Genomic DNA, 20,794 nt, shown 5'->3' with positions numbered 1-20,794 from the left:
CATAGTCATACTTTATTGATCCTGGGGGAAATTGGTTTTCGTTACAGTTGCACCATAAATAATTAAATAGTAATAAAACCATAAATAGTTAAATAGTAATATGTAAATTATGCCAGGAAATAAGTCCAGGACCAGCCTATTGGCTCAGGGTGTCTGACCCTCCAAGGGAGGAGTTGTAAAGTTTGATGGCCACGGGCAGGAATGACTTCCCATGACGCTCAGTGCTGCATCTCGGTGGAATGAGTCGAGAAGAACAGATAACTACCTCTGAGGCAACAGCAGCATGTCATACACAACATGGGGCTGTCAAAACCATCAGTGATCTCGAATATCTGTGGCAATCACAGGCCTTGACAGATCTTTAATAACAATTAACAAATACTTGTGTTGTTGAAGAATGATTTCAAAAATATTTACCTACCAGACATGGCTCCTTGAGCACAGAAGCTTGCTCTTGATCAGAGCGGTCCAGCACACTGCTAAGGCCTTCCTGCCAAAAGTACAAGCCTCACCTCTGGATTGATTTGACAGCCCATGCCACAGACATAAAAATAGCTGTAAATTACAATGAAAAATAAATCAATAAATAGTGCAAAAGAGGAATAGTGAGGTAGTTTTCATCGGTTTTTGGACCATTCAGAAATCCAATGGCTGGGGGAAACAGCTGCTCCTAAAACATTGAGTGTGCGTCTTCAAAGTTCAAAACTTCCATGTAAATTTATTATCAAAGTACATATATGTCACCACATACTACTGTGAGATTTATTTTTAGGCTCCTGTACCTCCTCTCTGATAGTAGTAATGAAAGAAGGGCATGTGATGGTGAGGGTCCTTTAAAAAAGGTTCCTTTTGAAGATACCCTTAATGGTGGGGATGCTTGTGGCTGTGAAGTTAACCTTTAGGGAATCTGCATGAGGATTCCGAAGTCCCCTTTGTACTTCTGATTTCTGAATTCTCTCCTCATTTAGAAAATAGCCTGCACCTTTACTCCTTCTACCAAAGTGCATAAACGTACACTTCTCTACACTGTCACACAATGTAGTATAATTTTCATTTTGCACTTTGAAATGATCATGTTTTCTTTGTAAAACCTTTTCAACATTAGTGCATGTTTTGTCATGTTTTGTGCATATTTTAACTTTATATCTCAAATATATCCTTCATTTCCATCTCAAGAATGACTGAATTGGTATCTGGAAATTCATTCATCTGTTTGTGTGAGTATTGTATTTCTTCACTGATCTCTTTAATATATGAAGCTAAATGGATAATCAGTGTCTGTTATTCATTGTCACATTAAGATTGGTTGATTTGATTAATTCACTCTTCTTTAGACTTTAATATATTTAAGCGAAAGCTTAATCTGGATGTAGTGGTGGATGTGCTCTTAATAAACAAGTTAAGCAGCTCTTAGATAGATCTGTAGCTAAAGCATCAGCCTGCTAACTGCAGTGGAACCATTCTCCGTAGACAAGACCATGATCAGTTATAAGTATCACTGGAATAGCAAAAAGGCAATCTTTACTTGAGAATCTAAATCCTGATTATCAGATTGGCGTTATTGATTTTCTAAACTGAGAAAAAGGTTTGATTCTAAATTAGTAGCATTAGCTTCTATAAACACGTCTTGAATAAAATTTAATCTCATGCAATATCCTTCCTTTCAGCAACTGAGCCCAACCAATTTCTAGATTTTCTTTGCGAAGGCAGGTGTTTAGTCCAAACCTTCACCAAGTGTTTGACCACACTGATCGCTGCATTATCTAGATCCTGGGGCTATGGGATATTTTGAGAGTTCTTTGTCCACATAATACGTTTTTAATTCTAGTTTTGTAGAGGGTGCTGACATTTTTAGATATTGAGGAAGCCAATCCTCGATAGGGCTGAGATATATGTGAGGGACAGATTTGTGAAAATGCAAACTTCTGAAACTGATGAAGATGTGCCTGCTTCTGGTCCAGCTGTGGCATATTTGGATAGAGCCAGACATCCCATTTGGCCAAGAGTTGTCCATGGTACATTCGTTAATCACATAACCACAAAATAATCTGCAGATGCTGGGGTCAAAGCAACACTCACAACACACTGGAGGAACTCAGCAGGTCGGGCAGCATCCATGGAAACGATGAGTCACCGTCTCGGGCCGGAACCCTTCGTCAGGACTGAAGAGGGAAGGGGCAGAGGCCCTATAAAGAAGGTGGGGGGAGGGTGGGAAGGAGAAGGCTGGTAGGTTCCAGGTGAAAAACCAGTAAGGGGAAAGATAAAGGGGTGGGGGAGGGGAAAGGCAGGAAAGGTGAAGAAGGAATAGGGGAAAACACAATGGGTAGTAGAAGGAGGCAGAACCATGAGGGAGGTGATAGGCAGCTGGGGGAGGGGGCAGAGTGAAACTGGGATGGGGGACAGGAGGGGGAGAAAATTACCGGAAGTTGGAGAATTCAATGTTCATACCAAGGGGCTGGAGACTACCCAGACGGTATGTGAGGTTTTGCTCCTCCAACTTGAGTTTAGCTTCATCATGGCAGTAGAAGAGGCCATGTATGGACATATCCAAATGGGAATGTGAAGCAGAGTTGAAGTGTGTGGCTACCGGGAGATCCTGTCTGTTGTGGCGGACGGAGCGGAGGTGCTTGACAAAGTGGTCCCCCAATCTGCGTCGGGTTTCACCGATGTAGAGGAGGCCGCACCGGGAGCACCGGATGCAATAGATGACCCCAACAGACTCACAAGTGAAGTGTTGCCTCACCTGGAAGGACTGTTTGGGGCCCTGAATGGTGACAGGAGAGGAGGTGTAGGGACAGGTGTGGCACTTGTGCTTACAGGGATAAGTGCTGGGTGGGGATCCATGTGGATCAGGGAGTCGCGGAGGGACCAATCCCTGGGGAAAGCAGAGAGGGGTGGAGAGGGAAAGATCTGCTTAGTGGTGGGGTCCTGTTGAAGGTGGCGGAAGTTGCGGAGGATAATGTGCTGGATCCGCAGGCTGGTGGGGTGGTAGGTGAGGACAAGGGGAACTCTGTCCCTGTTGTGGTGGTGGGAGGATGGGGTGAGGGCTGAAGTGCGGGAAGTGGAGGAGCTGTGGGTGAGAGCATCATTGATGACAGCAGAAGGGAAACCATGATCCTTAAAGATAGAGGACATTTGAGATGTCCTGGAACGGAAAACCTCATCCTGGGAGCAGATGCAGCAGAGACGGAGGAACTGGGAATAGGGAATGGCATTTTTGCATGTGACGGGGTGGGAAGAGATATAGTTGAGGTAGTTATGAGAGTCAATGGGCTTGTAGAAGATGTCAGTGGACCATCTGTCTCCAGAGATGGAGACCGAGAGATCGAGAAAGGGGAGAGAAGTGTCTGAGATAGACCAAGTGAATTTGAGGGCTGGGTGGAAGTTTGAAGTAAAGTCGATGAAATTGACGAGCTCAGCATGGGTGCAGGAAGCAGCACCAATGTAGTTGTCAATGTACCGAAGGAAAAGTTGGGGAGCAGTACCAGAATAGGTTTGGAGCATAGACTGTTCCACATAACTAACAAAGAGGCAGGTGTAGCTGGGGCCCATGTGAGTGCCCATAGCTACACCCTTGGTCTGAAGAAAGTGGGAAGAGCCAAAAGAGAAGTTATTAAGTGTGAGTACCAGTTCCGCCAACCGGACAACACAATACAGGATCTCCAGGTTGCAACCCACTTCAACTCTGCTTCACATTCCCATTTGGATATGTCCATACATGGCCTCCTCTACTGCCATGATGAGGCTAAACTCGGGATGGAGGAGCAACACCTCATATACCGTCTAGGTAGTCTCCAGCCCCTTGGTATGAACATAGAATTCTCCAACTTCCAGTAATTCCCTCCCCCTCCCTTCCTCTATCCCTATGTCACTCTGCCCCCTCCCCCAGCTGCCTACCACCTCCCTCATGGTTCCGCCTCCTTCTACTACCCATTGTGTTTTCCCCTATTCCTTCTTCACCTTTCCTGCCTATCACCTCCCTGCCTCCCTTCCCCCACCCCTTTATCTTTCCCCTCACTGGTTTTTCTCCGGGAACCTACCAGCCTTCTCCTTCCCACCCTCCCCCCCACCTTCTTTATAGGGCCTCTGCCCCTTCCCTCTTCAGTCCTGACGAAGGGTTCCGGCCTGAAACGTCAACTCATCGTTTCCACGGATGCTGCCCGACCTGCTGAGTTCCTCTAGAGTGTTGTAAGTGTTGCTTTGTTAATCACATGCCATGTGTCACAAGATCTCCCTCCTTCGTGGCCACAGGAACAATCAAGAACTCTGCTCATTTCCACCTCCCCCAAGTATCAGGTCTATGGTCTTCAGGATTGTTAAGGAATGGGAGTTGAGGGATATGGTGAGAATGCTGCAGATACCACTGGGAAATGCAACAAGCAGCTTGGGAGAATGAGTTAAATGAATTACAGGTGAGATATTTAACTTCTTGGGCTTGATGTATTTACTTCTAATTGCATGGTATCTTCTGTTGTTTAACTTTTGGTTTAACACAGGAAACTACACTGCACCAGGAACTACATCCACATGAACTTATTTATGTCCTTCATTCTGAGAGCCATCGCTGTGTTGATGAAGGATAGGGTGCTGTTTGACAATGACTCTGACCAGTGCACCCTCTCCACGGTAAGCAAGAGCTCACCATCCCCAGGTAAAGCCACCGTCACTATGTACAGAAACTTCATAGGCAATTGCACAAGAGATCCTGTTCTTAGTACTCAGCTTAAATTAAAACAACAGAGAATCAAGGTCAGTTTTGTAATATTTGTTGTTCTGGTACGTGGAGCTTAGAAAAATAGAGGGCTATGGGCAGTCATCGCACCTCTCCCGGAAGTTCCGGGAGTCTCCCGCATATTAATAGTGGCTCCCTGATGCCCACAAATTATATAAAGTGTCCCGGAAATCAATTTTTTTGAGAGAGAAAGCAAGCGAGAGAGAGCGAGCACAAGAGCGACCACGAGAGAGAGAGAGAGCGCGAGAGAGCCATGGCAGAGTGTTCCAAAAAACGAAAATATAAAACGTACGTCACCCCAGACTACAATAAAGTGTACCCCTGCCTAATAGGGGTCAAAAATAATGACAGTGTTGCTCGCTGCACTGTTTGCAACAGTGACTTTTCTATTGCCCATGGTGGGTTAAAATGTAAAAGACATGTTGAGGTGAGTTTAACAGGTGTCATTCGTTCATTAGCATAGCTAACGTTATTTAAACTAGCTGGCCAGCTGCTAAGGAGCAACTCTATTGCAGACATCCCACCTCTCCCGGAAGTTCCGGGAGTCTCCCGCAAATTGCTGATGCTGCCTCCCTGAAATGAGTTTTTGTAGGGTGGGATGTCTGTATGGGTAACCCTAGGTAATTTCTAAAGTAAGTACATGTTCGGCACAGCATTGTGGGCCGAAGGGCCTGTATTGTGCTGTAGATTTTCTATGTTTCCATGATTTTTTTTTGTGTTTTCTATGAAACAGGAAACAGACATTAGAGATTGATACAACATCCTTTTCATTGTTTCTATGTACATTTTTCATCAAATACTTAGGCCACACAGGATTAATTTCACAGAGTCTCCATCTCAAAGATACGGACTGGGCTTCTTCTTCTTGGGCGATCCCTCAGGGTCAAGGATTACTTGCTTCCACTCTGGTTTTGCTGCTTCTGAGGTGCCTGATGAGGGCAATGTGGACTCGCCCACAGATGGGAAGGGGTAGCCAAAGGAAACAGGGTAGTTTGTAAGGTGGTTCTTTTGTTCAACCACTTATGTAGAATCTCCATATGCTCCTGATGCATGGCCTGTAGTTCTATATACCATAACAAATATTCTTTCTCTGCTTTGGGTAGAGATACTCTCAGAAGCCAGTGGGGACATTGCATGCTTTCAAGGAAGCTTTGAATCTTTTCCTGTAAATTCCTGGTAATTTCTTCCTTTGGCAGAACCCAGACTGCAACACCCATTTCAGGGCCCAGCAAGCTATTGTCATCTTGAGGCACTGGAGATGTATTACGGAACAATGTAAAATTTTCATACTGTACTGAAATGACTTTAATTGTGAACCCAGCAGCATATAGTTTTTAGGATCCAACATTGAGGAGGGAGGGAGCAATTTAATTGGCGTCCGTAGGCACAAGTAATTGGGGAAGGTCAGGAAGTCAAGCTTCCAAAAAGGAAGTAGTACTGTCTCCCTGTTAGTTTAGAGAGGGAGTTCACTCATTGTCATTAAGTTGTACAACACAGAAGAAAGCCCATTAGCCCATACTTGTCCATGCCAACCACGATTTATATTCATGCTTATCCTGTTTCCCAGCGCTTGGCCCATAGCCCGCAAGGGGATTTTAGATAAGATGTAAGATATGGGAGCAGAATTAGGCCATTCGGCCTACCATGTCTGTTCCACCATTCAGTCGTCTTTTGCTTTTGGGAGTTTTTCCTACATTAAAGTATACAATACAAATGGCAGTGTGCTACGTTATTATTTTGCGATTGTGATTCACATTCTCCCATGAAACACACAACCACCAATGAATTTAGTTCTAAAATGAAACTCGGTATCTTTGTGGGATGAAAGTCTGCCTAATGCTCAGCTCTTTGCTGCGATGGCTACAGATCAGGGTGACACGGAGGACGCAGAAAGTGACCTGAGTCAACACTGCATGTGTTGGGGAGAAGAACGCAGGACAGACAAAATTTTCGGTTTGTGCTCAATAAGGTGTACAGTATAAAAAAAGATATCCAGTTATCTGCCAAACTGAACTTTGACTCTGCAGTCTTTACACAGGAACGATGTTTTGGTGAAGCACAGCTCTTAATATAACTGACCCAGCTTCAGCACCAAATGCAGTGTCTGCATTTAACATTTTTTAAAATCTTTAATAATAAGCTGGAATTTCTCCCAGATAATGCCAACTCACTTAAAATATTGTGTCTTGAGATCCCTGATTTCTTGTGTAGGTCAAGGTCACTCGATTTGTAGGCCGTAGTCCTAAATTCAGTAAGGAGTGGATATCTCAGTTCATCCATGATTTCTGGTTCAGAAATACCCGGATTTGATTTGATAACTAAGCATTTGCCTCCACATTAAACTTAGTGCTCAATAGACTTCAGATAGATGGGGACCAGCCAGTGCTTTATCACTTCCTTGCTTTTGTACCATCCGCCATATAACTACAACCAATGATCCCACAAGGCTTTTCAATAATCACCTCAACTTGTCCTGCTACCTTCCTAGATACGCTATTGGTTAATACAGCTTCTCTTTTTCCTTCTGCCCTTTAACCATACCACTTAGTTCATTTTATCTCTACCCGCAAAATGTATCATTTCACATTTTCCACATTACATTTCATTTGCTGTGAGTTTGCCCATTTCAACAGTTTGTCATGTCTTCTTGAGGTCTGTCATTAATCCCCTCCCTGAATGCTGGGTTTCGTGTCATCTACCAACTTTGAAATAAAGTCCGGGCTAACTAACTCCATGTATATCAATAACAGCAGTGATTCAGTAGGAGTCCTGGGAGCACCCTATGTGTTCTCCACTGGTAAGGCACACAACCATTAATAACACTGGAAAACAATTTTTTTTTTGGAAAATGCTGTTTCCTCAGAAATTTTTGTGGTTATGATAGACTGCTTGAAGCTCAACACAAATATAATTTCAGACTTTTTGTATCATATAGGAATTTGGAGAAACAAGAAATTAACTTTTGTTGAATATAATGCATCTAATTGCATAGTGGTGCTGATCCTTTGCAATAGTTTAACTGAGCTAAAACTATTCTGTTGATGATTTTCATTTGTACTCAGTATCTGAGGCTTTTCACTTAAGTGTCCAACAATAATCAACCAACATTGATGGATTCCAGTTGCCCTGATACTGGTTCTCCATGACCACAATGTCCTGGTGAATCCTTACACCATGCTCGTCACTGACAGTGCCAAGATTTGCAGGGAAGAATTCTAAATGGGAATGCTGAAAACGAATCTTCAGTGACATGTTGCATGTCATGGTTTTGAATGCTTGAAGCATGTTGTCAACCAGCTGCATATAGTTTGGTGCACTGAAATTTTTAACAACATCCTTGAATGAAGTAGCTGGAGAGATTGTGGAGGCATTAATGATGATCTTTCAAGAATCAATAGATTCTGGCATTGTACCAGATGACTAGAAAATTTCAAATGTTACTCAGCTATTTAAGAAGGGTGGGAGGCAGCAGAAAGGAAACTTTAGACCTGTTAGCCTGACATCAGTGGTTGGGAAGTTGTTGAAATTGATTGTTAGGGATGAGGTTACAGAGTACCTGGAGGCACATGACAAGATAGGCCAAAGCCAGCATGGTTTCCTGAAAGGAAAATCCTGCCTGACAAACCTACTGCAATTTTTTGAGGAAATTACAAGCAGGGTAGACAAAGGAGATGCAGTTGATGTGGTGTACTTGGATTTTCGGAAGGCCTTCGACAAGGTGCCGCACGTGAGGCTGCTTGGAAAGATAAGAGCCCGTGGAATTACAGGGAAGTTACTAGCATCGGTGGAACATTGGCTGGTCGGCAGAAAACAGAGAGTGGGAATAAAGGGATCCTATTCTGGCTGGCTGCCGGTTACCAGTGGAGATCCACAGGGGTCAGTGTTGGAACCACTGGTTTTTACGATGTATGTCAATGATTTGGACTACAGTATTAATGGATTTTTGGCTAAATTTGCCAATGATACAAAGATAGGTGGATGAGCTGGTAGTGTTGAGGAAACAGAGAGGCTTAGATAGTTCAGGGGACTGGGCAAGGAAGTGGCAAATGAAATACAATGTTGGAAAGTGTATAGTCATGCACTTTAGTGGAAGAAATAAACGGGCAGACTATTGTTTAGATGGGGAGAGAATTCAAAATGCAGAGATGGAAAGGGACTTGGGAGTCCTTGTTCAGGATACCCTAAAGGTTAACCTCCAGGTTGAGTCAGTGGTGAAGAAGGCGAATGCAATGTTGGCATTCATTTCTAGAGGAATAGAGTATAGGAGCAGGGATGTGATCTGGAGGTGTAGAATACAGGTTTCCCCCGCTTTTCGAACGTTCACTTTACGAAACCTCAATGTTACGAAAGACCGACATTAGTTCTCTGTTTTCGCTAACAGAAGGTGTTTTCACTGTTATGAAAAAAAAGCAGCGCGCGATAAAAGGCAGCGCGCACCCCGAGCAGCCACTCTCCCCCAGATTCGGAACTGCATTCTAGTCGGCATTGCTTAAACATGTGCCTGTGAGCAGCCATTAGCAAGATGAGTTCTAAGATATCGGAAAAGGCTAAGAGAGTTGTAAAAGAGTGCCTGAAGGCTTTATGTGTCAATGCAAGGAGCATTCGTAATAAGGTGGATGAATTGAAAGTGCAGATTGTTATTAATGATTATGATATAGTTGGGATCACAGAGACATGGCTCCAGGGTGACCGGGGATGGGAGCTCAACGTTCAGGGATATTCAATATTCAGGAGGGATAGACACGAAGGAAGGGGAGGTGGGGTGGCGTTGCTGGTTAAAAAAGAGATTAACGCAATAGAAAGGAAGGACATAAGCCGGGAAGATGTGGAATCGATATGGGTAGAGCTGCGTAACACTAAGGGGCAGAAGACGCTGGTGGGAGTTGTGTACAGGCCACCTAACAGTAGTAGTGAGGTCGGAGATGGTATTAAACAGGAAATTAGAAATGTGTGCAATAAAGGAACAGCAGTTATAATGGGTGACTTCAATCTACATGTAGACTGGGTGAACCAAATTGGTAAAGGTGCTGAGGAAGAGGATTTCTTGGAATGTATGCGGGATGGTTTTTTGAACCAACATGTCGAGGAACCGACTAGAGAGCAGGCTATTCTGGACTGGGTTTTGAGCAATGAGGAAGGGTTAATTAGCGATCTTGTCGTGAGAGGCCCCTTGGGTAAGAGTGACCATAATATGGTGGAATTCTTCATTAACATGGAGAGTGACGTAGTTAATTCAGAAACAAAGGTTCTGAACTTAAAGAGGGGTAACTTTGAAGGTATGAGACATGAATTAGCTAAGATAGACTGGCAAATGACACTTCAAGGATTGACGGTGGATATGCAATGGCAGGCATTTAAAGGTTGCATGGATGAACTACAACAATTGTTCATCCCAGTTTGGCAAAAGAATAAATCAAGGAAGGTAGTGCACCCGTGGCTGACAAGAGAAATTAGGGATAGTATCAATTCCAAAGAAGTAGCATACAAATTAGCCAGAGAAAGTGGCTCACCTGAGGACTGGGAGAAATTCAGAGTTCAGCAGAGGAGGACAAAGGGCTTAATTAGGAAGGGGAAAAAAGATTATGAGAGAAAACTGGCAGAGAACATAAAAACGGACTGTTAAAGCTTTTATAGATATGTAAAAAGGAAAAGACTGATAAAGACAAATGTAGGTCCCCTGCAAACAGAAACAGGTGAATTGATTATGGGGAGCAAGGACATGGCAGACCAATTGAATAATTACTTTGGTTCTGTCTTCACTAAGGAGGACATAAATAATCTTCCAGAAATAGTAAGGGACAGAGGGTCCAGTGAGATGGAGGAACTGAGCGAAATACATGTTAGTAGGGAAGTGGTGTTAGGTAAATTGAAGGGATTGAAGGCAGATAAATCCCCAGGGCCAGATGGTCTGCATCCCAGAGTGCTTAAGGAAGTGGCCCAAGAAATAGTGGATGCATTAGTGATAATTTTTCAAAACTCGTTAGATTCTGGACTAGTTCCTGAGGATTGGAGGGTGGCTAATGTAACCCCACTTTTTAAAAAAGGAGGGAGAGAGAAACCGGGGAATTATAGGCCGGTTAGCCTAACGTCGGTGGTGGGGAAACTGCTGGAGTCAGTTATCAAGGATGTGATAACAGCACATTTGGAAAGCGGTGAAATGATCGGACAAAGTCAGCATGGATTTGTGAAAGGAAAATCATGTCTGACGAATCTCATAGAATTTTTTGAGGATGTAACTAGTAGAGTGGATAGGGGAGAACCAGTGGATGTGGTATATTTGGATTTTCAAAAGGCTTTTGACAAGGTCCCACATAGGAGATTAGTGTGCAAACTTAAAGCACACGGTATTGGGGGTAAGGTATTGGTGTGGGTGGAGAATTGGTTAGCAGACAGGAAGCAAAGAGTGGGAATAAACGGGACCTTTTCAGAATGGCAGGCGGTGACTAGTGGGGTACCGCAAGGCTCAGTGCTGGGACCCCAGTTGTTTACAATATATATTAATGACTTGGAAGAGGGAATTAAATGCAGCATCTCCAAGTTTGCGGATGACACGAAGCTGGGTGGCAGTGTTAGCAGTGAGGAGGATGCTAAGAGGATGCAGGGTGACTTGGATAGGTTGGGTGAGTGGGCAAACTCATGGCAGATGCAATTTAATGTGGATAAATGTGAAGTTATCCACTTTGGTGGCAAAAATAGGAAAACAGATTATTATCTGAATGGTGGCCGATTAGGAAAAGGGGAGGTGCAACGAGACCTGGGTGTCATTATACACCAGTCATTGAAAGTGGGCATGCAGGTACAGCAGGCGGTGAAAAAGGCGAACGGTATGCTGGCATTTATAGCGAGAGGATTCGAGTACAGGAGCAGGGAGGTACTACTGCAGTTGTACAAGGCCTTGGTGAGACCACACCTGGAGTATTGTGTGCAGTTTTGGTCCCCTAATCTGAGGAAAGACATCTTTGCCATAGAGGGAGTACAAAGAAGGTTCACCAGATTGATTCCTGGGATGGCAGGTCTTTCATATGAAGAAAGACTGGATGAACTGGGCTTGTACTCGTTGGAATTTAGAAGATTGAGGGGGGATCTGATTGAAACGTATAAGATCCTAAAGGGATTGGACAGGCTAGATGCAGGAAGATTGTTCCCGATGTTGGGGAGGTCTAGAACGAGGGGTCACAGTTTGAGGATAGAGGGGAAGCCTTTTAGGACCGAGGTTAGGAAAAACTTCTTCACACAGAGAGTGGTGAATCTGTGGAATTCTCTGCCACAGCAAACTGTTGAGGCCAGTTCATTAGCTATGTTTAAAAGGAAGTTAGATATGGCCCTTGTGGCTACAGGGGTCAGGGGGTATGGAGGGAAGGCTGGGTTCTGAGTTGGATGATCAGCCATGATCATAATAAATGGCGGTGCAGGCTCGAAGGGCCGAATGGCCTACTCCTGCACCTATTTTCTATGTTTCTATGTTTCTATGTAAAAGCCTGAAAGAGCTCGTAAGGGTGTTACACTTAGCATAAAACTAGACATAATTAAGTGTTTTGATCGTGGTGAATGAAGTAAGGACAACGTGAGTTTGGCTTGTGGAAGCTGATGAACATGATGTCGAAGAGGTTTTGGCATCCCATGACCAAGAATTGATAGATGAAGAGCTGATGCAATTGGAAGAAGAAAGGATAACAATCAAAACCAAATGCAGTAGCGAACTGAACGTGAAGCAACTGCGTGAGATTTTTGCTGCAATGATAAAGTATGACTTTAATTTTAAAAGGGTACGTGGGTTCAGGGGATACTTGCAGGATGGTTTGAGTGCTTACAAAGAACTGTATGATAGAAAAATTTGCGAGGCTCAGCAGTCAAGCAAGCTTTCCACATCAGCCACAGCAGACAACGAACCTTGACATTTGACATCGAGGTGGGCAGTCATAGGAGAAGATGAGCTGCCTGCTCTACTGGAAACAGACGATGAAATGACACCCCAGTGTCCCACCACCCCAACTCCCAGGCCCCGGACAGATACCGATTCGCGGAGAATGCAGCGGTAGCCGGGACGCACCCAGCACATCCTTAAGAAAAAAGCCGAAATAAACATGCTAATTAATTAGGTGCCGCCCGACACGTAATTGTCAGCCCAGATCAGAGGTGACGCAATCGGAAATTGGCATTGATCTGGGCCAACAATTACGTGCCGGGCGGTACCTAATTAATTAGCATGTTTATTTCGGCTTTTTTCTTAAAGATGTGCTGTGTGCCTCCCGCCTACCGCTGGACGCCTGCGTTCTTCACATCAATGTATCGGTCGGCGGCCTGGAGGGTGGGGGCCACTGCACCACCCAACCTGCAACGACTCAGTCTAACACACCATCATCAGTGTGCTCGGCGCTGAACCAATTCCGGTAAGTGATACATTATTCCTACTTTATATCGGCTGTGTATTTTTATGTGTTATTTGGTATGATTTGGCAGCTTCATAGCTTAAAGGTTACCGGAGAGCGCTTGCACCATGTTTTTGCCGATGGCGCTTGCGTGAGATTTTCGCTACGGAGAGCAGTGCAGTAATGATTGTGGAAAAGTATTTTTACTTTATATAGGCTGTGTATTTATCATATAATTCCTGCTTTTACTATATGTTACTGTTATTTTAGGTTTTATGTGTTATTTGGCATGATTTGGTAGGTTATTTTTGGGTCTGTGAACACTCTCAAAATTTTCCCATATAAATAAATGGTAATTGCTTCTTCGCTTTATGACATTCCGGCTTACGAACCGTTTCATAGGAACGCTATACCTTCAGATGGTGGGGGAAACCTGTATAAGAGCAAGGATGTGATGTTGAGGCTCTATAAGGCACTCGTGAGACCACACTTGGAGTATTGTGTGCAGTTTTAGGCTCCTTATTTAAGAAAGGATATACTGACATTGGAGAGGGTTCAGAGAAGATTCACGAGAACGATTTCAGGAATAAAAGGGTTACCGTATGAAGAACGTCTGGCAGCTCTTGGGCTCTATTCCCTGGAGTTCAGGAGAATGAGGGGGGATCTCATAGAAACATTCTGAATGTTAAAAGGCCTGAACAGATTAGATATGGCAAAGTTAGTTCCCATGGTAGGGGAGTCCAGGACAAGAGGGCACGACTTCAGGATTGAAGGACGTCCATTTAGAACAGAGATGTGGAGAAATTACTTTAGTCAGAGGGTGGTAAATCTGTGGAATTTGTTGCCATGAGCGGCTGTGGAGGCCAAGTCATTGGTTGCATTTAAGGCAGAGATCGATAGGTTCCCGATTAGTCAGGGCATCAAAGGTTATTGGGTGAAGGCAGGGGAGTGGGGATGACTGGAAGAATTTGATCAGCCCATGATTGAATGGCGGAGCAGACTCAATGGGCTAAATGGCCTACTTCTGCTCCTATATCTTATGGTCTTATGGATATGGCAAGAAGGCAGGTGTATGGGGTTGAATGAGATCCGGGATCAGCCATGATGGAATGGGCTAAATGGGCTAATTCTGCTCCTATGTCTTAGGGTCTTATGGTGTCCATTTAATCCTATGGGCTTCAGTTTTAGTAGCTATTCTAACATGTGCGATTTTATCAAATACATTTGTAAATCCAAACATACAACTTCATCAGCACTCCCTCATCTGGGCTCTCTGTTATCAAATTGCCTTCACCTTTTCCCAGAGCAGGAGTGCTTTACAGCACAGAAACAGGCCCTTCAGCCCACTAACCACCAACCACCATTTACATCAATCCAGAACTAATGCTATTTGGTTCTCTCCACATTGCCATAATACCATCCAGGTTCTACCACTCACCGTCACCAGAGGCTACTTACTGTATCCAGTTAATCTACGCACCAGCCTGACCTTGGTGTGTGGAAACAAAAACGCACTGGGGAGAGCATGCAAAGATCTCACAGATGGCACCAAATGTCAGGATTGAACCTGGGTCACTTGAGCTTTGAAGCATTATCTCTACCAGCTGTGCCACCATGCCTGCCCTTTTCCTGTCTCATTTTATAATATCAAGTTCAAATTCTAAATTCTTGCCTTGGCTTTTTCAGTTTCTTGATGCAGAGTGAGTAAGACTTTAAGGCTTCATCATCACCTACTGAATTCTTACTGTCTTCTGAACAAACAGAATTTTGCGTTACATCCACTTCTTCCTCTGTTTTACAGTTCTGTTGAAGACCACTTTCCACATTCCTCATTAGGGGCACTGAGATGCTTTCTCATGTTTATGGCTATCTGTTTTTTTCCACTGTATGCTCGCCAGCTCCACTGACAGAAGTGCGACTGACACGGGTAGCCATGTATTGGTTTGAAATTTCTGGGAGGTTCCTCAAGGAGCTTATTGATATAGTCATAGTAGTCATAGTCATACTTTATTGATCCCGGGGGAAATTGAGGTTGCAGTACTGATGATGTTGGGCCTATCATTTACATAGAAACATAGAAAATAGGTGCAGGAGTAGGCCATTCAGCCCTTTGAGCCTGCACCGCCATTTATTATGATCATGGCTGATCATCCAACTCAGAACCCCGCCCCAGCCTTCCCTCCATACCCCCTGATCCCTTTAGCCACAAGGGCCATATCTAACTCCCTCTTAAATATAGCCAATGAACTGGTCTCAACAGTTTCCTGTGGCAGAGAATTCCACAGATTCACCACTCTCTGTGTGAAGAAGTTTTTCCTAATCTCGGTCCTAAAAAGCTTCCCCTCTATCCTCAAACTGTGACACTCTGTGTATTTAGAGTTTGCCCGTGAGATGCAGACATATTGTGAGCGTTGGTGCGCCTCAAAGGGGGTAGAGGGGGATTATGACAGACTGCTACAGCTGATCCTGATTGAGCACCTCCCCTTTTCCTAATCGGCTACCATTCAGATAATAATCTGTTTTCCTATTTTTGCCACCAAAGTGGATAACTTCACATTTATCCACATTAAATTGCATCTGCCATGAATTTGCCCACTCACCCAACCTATCCAAGTCACTCTGCATCCTCTTAGCATCCTCCTCACTGCTAACACTGCCACCCAGCTTCGTGTCATCCGCAGACTTGGAGATGCTGCATTTAATTCCCTCATCCAAGTCATTAATATATATTGTAAACAACTGGGGTCCCAGCACTGAGCCTTGCGGTACCCCACTAGTCACCGCCTGCCATTCTGAAAAGGTCCTGTTTATTCCCACTCTTTGCTTCCTGTCTGCTAACCAATTCTCCATCCACATCAATACCTTACCCCCAATACCGTGTGCTTTAAGTTTGCACACTAATCTCCTGTGTGGGACCTTGTCAAAAGCCTTTTGAAAATCCAAATATACCACATCCACTGGTTCTCCCTTATCCACTCTACTGGTTACATCCTCAAAAAATTCTATGAGATTCGTCAGACATGATTTTCCTTTCACAAATCCATGCTGACTTTGTCCGATCATTTCACCGCTTTCCAAATGTGCTGTTATCACATCCTTGATAACTGACTCCAGCAGTTTCCCCACCACCGACGTTAGGCTAACCGGTCTATAATTCCCCGGTTTCTCTCTCCCTGCTTTTTTAAAAAGTGGGGTTACATTAGCCACCCTCCAATCCTCAGGAACTAGTCCAGAATCTAACGAGTTTTGAAAAATTATCACTAATGCATCCACTATTTCTTGGGCTACTTCTTTAAGCACTCTAGGATGCAGACCATCTGGCCCTGGGGATTTATCTGCCTTCAATCCCTTCAATTTACCTAACACCACTTCCCTACTAACATGTATTTCGCTCAGTTCCTCCATCTCACTGGACCCTCTGTCCCTTACTATTTCTGGAAGATTATTTATGTCCTCCTTAGTGAAGGCAGAACCAAAGTAATTATTCAATTGGTCTGCCATGTCCTTGCTCCCCATAATCAATTCACCTGTTTCTGTCTGTAGGGGACCTACATTTGTCTTAACCAATCTTTTCCTTTTTACATATCTATAAAAGCTTTTACAGTCTGTGTTTATGTTCCCTGCCAGTTTTCTCTCATAATCTTTTTTCCCCTTCCTAATTAAGCCCTTTGTCCTCCTCTGCTGAACTCTGAATTTCTCCCAGTCCTCAGGTGAGCCACTTTCTCTGGCTAATTTGTATGCTTCTTCTTTGGAATTGATACTATCCCTAATTTCTCTTGTCAGCCACGGGTGCACTACCTTCCTTGATTTATTCTTTTGCCAAACTGGGATGAACAATTGTTGTAGTTCATCCATGCAACCTTTAAATGCTTGCCATTGCATATCCACCGTCAATCCTTTAAGTGTCATTTGCCAGTCTATCTTAGCTAATTCACGTCTCATACCTTCAAAGTCACCCCTCTTTAAGTTCAGAACCTTTGTTTCTGAATTAACTATGTCACTCTCCATCTTAATGAAGAATTCCACCATATTATGGTCACTCTTACCCAAGGGGCCTCTCACGACAAGATTGCTAATTAACCCTTCCTCATTGCTCAAAACCCAGTCCAGAATAACCTGCTCTCTAGTTGGTTCCTCGACATGTTGGTTCAAAAAACCATCCCGCATACATTCCAAGAAATCCTCTTCCTCAGCACCTTTACCAATTTGGTTCACCCAACCTACATGTAGATTGAAGTCACCCATTATAACTGCTGTTCCTTTATTGCACACATTCCTAATTTCCTGTTTAATACCATCTCCGACCTCACTACTACTGTTAGGTGGCCTGTACACAACTCCCACCAGCGTCTTCTGCCCCTTAGTGTTACGCAGCTCTACCCATATCGATTCCACATCTTCCCGGCTTATGTCCTTCCTTTCTATTGCGTTAATCTCTTCTTTAACCAGCAACGCCACCCCACCTCCCCTTCCTTCATGTCTATCCCTCCTGAATATTGAATATCCCTGAACGTTGAGCTCCCATCCTTGGTCACCCTGGAGCCATGTCTCTGTGATCCCAACTATGTCATATCCATTAATAACAATCTGCACTTTCAATTCATCCACCTTATTACGAATGCTCCTTGCATTGACACACAAAGCCTTCAGGTGCTCTTTTACAACTCTCTTAGCCCTTATACAATTATGTTGAAAAGTGGCCCTTTTTAATGCTTGCCCTGGATTTGTCGGCCTGCCACTTTTACTCTTCTCCTTAGTACTTTTTGCTGCTACCCTCACTTTACACCCCTCTGTCTCTCTGCACTGGTTCTCATCCCCCTGTTGTGAACTAACCTCCTCACGCCTAGCCTCTTTAATTTGATTCCCACCCCCCAACCATTCTAGTTTAAAGTCACCTCAGTAGCCCTCGCTAATCTCCCTGCCAGAATATTGGTCCCCCTAGGATTCAAGTGTAACCCGTCCTTTTTGTACAGGTCATGCCTGCGCCAAAAGAGGTCCCAATGATCCAGAAACTTGAATCCCTGCCCCCTGCTCCAATCCCTCAGCCACGCATTTATCCTCCACCTCATCGCATTCCTACTTTCACTGTCGCGTGGCACAGGCAGTCATCCTGAGATTACTACCTTTGCGGTCCTTTTTCTCAACTCCCTTCCTAGCTCCCTATATTCTCCTTTCAGGACCTCATCCCTTTTCCTACCTATGTCATTGGTACCTATATGTACCACGACCTCTGGCTCCTCACCCTCCCACTTCAGTATATCTTGGACACGATCAGAAATATCCCGGACCCTGGCACCAGGGAGGCAAACTACCATCCGGGTCTCTGGACTGCGTCCACAGAATCGCCTATCTGACCCCCTTACTATCGAGTCCCCTATCACTACTGCCCTCCTTTTCCTTTCCCTACCCTTCTGAGCTACAGGGCCAGACTCTGTGCTGGAGGCACGGCCACTGTCGCTTCCCCCGGGTAAGCTGTCCCCCCCAACAGTACTCAAACAGGAGTACCTATTGTTAAGGGGCACAGCCACCGGGGTACTCCCTATTACCTGACTCTTCCCCTTCCCCCTCCTAACCGTGACCCACTTGTCTGCCTCCCGTGGCCCCGGCATGACCACCTGCCTGTAACTCCTCTCTATCAACTCCTCACTCTCCCTGACCAGACGAAGGTCATTGAGCTGCAACTCCAGTTCCGTAACGCGGTCCCTTAGGAGCTGCATCTCGATGCACTTGGCGCAGATGTAGACGTCCAGGAGGCTTGGAGACTCCAGGGCCTCCCACATCCGACACCGAGAACAGCAAACTGCCCTCACACTCATACTGCCCCTCTCTTCAAATAGCAACAGAAAATGAATGCCAAACCTACCTCGCCTCGCCCGTTTCCGCCTAAGCCCATTGAGCCGAAGCCCTTAAGTCTTCACTCTGCTCCCGGCTCACTCCGCAGCCCGCAAACTACGCTGCCCGCTCTATGAGGCTCTGTTCCTTTTAAATCTGCCGCGCTGCACAGCCCGACGTCACACGCCTGCGCAGTCCCGCCTCTCAGAACGCCGTTGGAGAAAAAAAAAATAACGAATGGTTTACTTTCTCAGCACCATTGCTTCGTCCACTAGAGGTGATGGAATTACTCAGGGAATTGAAATTTTGCTGAGTGTATTGTAGATTGCATAACACAACGTGTGTTCTTCTTCTCTGACACAAGACCATAAGCTCCAGCTGATTCTATAGCTCAATACAATCATGTCTGAACTTTTGTCTCAGAACCACTTCTCTGCACTAAACTTAATATATATTCTTTAATATATAAAAATGTGTTGATCTACATGTTGAATATACTGAGCAAATGATCATTACTTCTCTTCCTTCCATATTTATTTGCCTACTTGTGGTCTTCCCACGTTTCTTTTCAGCACTTGTACATAGCTTCAATATCTGCAATCAACACTTGTTCACCAACAAGGATACACTCTTTTTCCTTACAACATAGAAGGAGGCCATTAGGCCCATTGAGCCTATAAAGCTATTGGTGGTTAGCACGACATTATTACAGCTTGGGGCGTCAGAGTTCAGAGTTCAATCCCAGCATCCTCTGTAAGGCATCTGTATGTCTGCGTGGGTTTTCCCTCGGTGCTCCAGTTTGTACGATTTGGGAGGTTAGTTGGTCACTGTAAATAGTCCCATGATAGTAAATCAGGGTTGTCAGGGGTTGCTGGGTGGCATGGCTCAGGCAGCCAGAAGGCATTCTGTGCTGTTTGGCTAAAACTCTCAGAATAAATATGCTTTGAACTTTGAACTTGATATCCCAGTGCCAGTTTGATGATCCTGCAAATGATGCTTGTTTCATTTTCTGGAGTCTTGATTATATCATGTTTCTCATCCATGTAAAGGGTGTAATAGATTACTCAATTACACCTTCCACATCTTCACCCAGCTTCATTAAGGCTCACCCATTCAATCTGTTTATTATTTGGTTGAGTTGTGGTTCATTTTGTCCATGAATTGAGTTCATCTTCCAATGGAAGGTCCTATTGGTGTTAGCCCTTTATCTGCAGGAATATTTCCTAACTCACTTCAAGATTATTCCTTGGTTACTTGCTTGTTGCCTGTCTTTATAGTTTCTAGTCTGGTTGAGTTTTGGTCTTTGCCTACTTTCTGGTGAACTTAATACTTTTGTTACCGTCACGAGAGAAAATCTGCAGATGCTGGAAATCCAGAGTAACGCACACAAAATGCTGGAGGAACTCAACAGGTCAGATTGCATCTACGGAGAGGAATAAAGAGTTGACGTTTTGGGCCGAGACCCTTCAATAGGACCTGTTGAGCTCCTCCAGCATTTTGTGTATCTTTTTGTTACCACTGCCTCTATTGTTTCTTTCTAGCAGAGTATACCCATGCATTTTCCTGAACTATCTTTACATTGTAGCACAAGCTTTCAATGCAATGTCAAGAACTATAATCCAAAATTGTTTATATATTTCTCTTCCACGCAGTTATATATGTCTAGTATTGCTGTGATTCTGGTACCCAACTAATTTGTCTTCACCAATGTCTATCAATCTTACTGATAGACCCTCATAATGATTTTTGATTCTACTTCTTACATCCATGGCTATTCTAATGAGAAGCACCATCTCCTGTCAGTGTCATTCACCTCATTGGAAACTGTTAAGAATGAGTAATGTTCTGGAAACTTTCCAGT

The 20,794-nt window shown here is 44.3% G+C and overlaps 1 protein-coding gene across 1 annotated transcript in view; it reads left to right on the top strand.

The window, feature by feature from the left end:
* LOC134340321 (vasoactive intestinal polypeptide receptor-like) overlaps positions 1–20,794 on the top strand; it is a 238,928-nt gene that overhangs the window by 182,437 nt on the left and 35,697 nt on the right. Inside the window, exon 6 of the mRNA XM_063037409.1 lies at positions 4,497–4,626. Coding sequence (XP_062893479.1) covers positions 4,497–4,626 — 130 coding nt within the window. The remainder of the gene's footprint in view (positions 1–4,496; positions 4,627–20,794) is intronic.

This window comes from Mobula hypostoma, chromosome X1 (genome assembly GCF_963921235.1).
Source record: "Mobula hypostoma chromosome X1, sMobHyp1.1, whole genome shotgun sequence".
Classification (NCBI taxonomy): Eukaryota; Metazoa; Chordata; class Chondrichthyes; order Myliobatiformes; family Myliobatidae; genus Mobula; species Mobula hypostoma.
The sequence above is the reverse complement of the archived record's forward strand: the minus strand, read 5'-3'. Positions and strand labels throughout refer to the sequence as shown.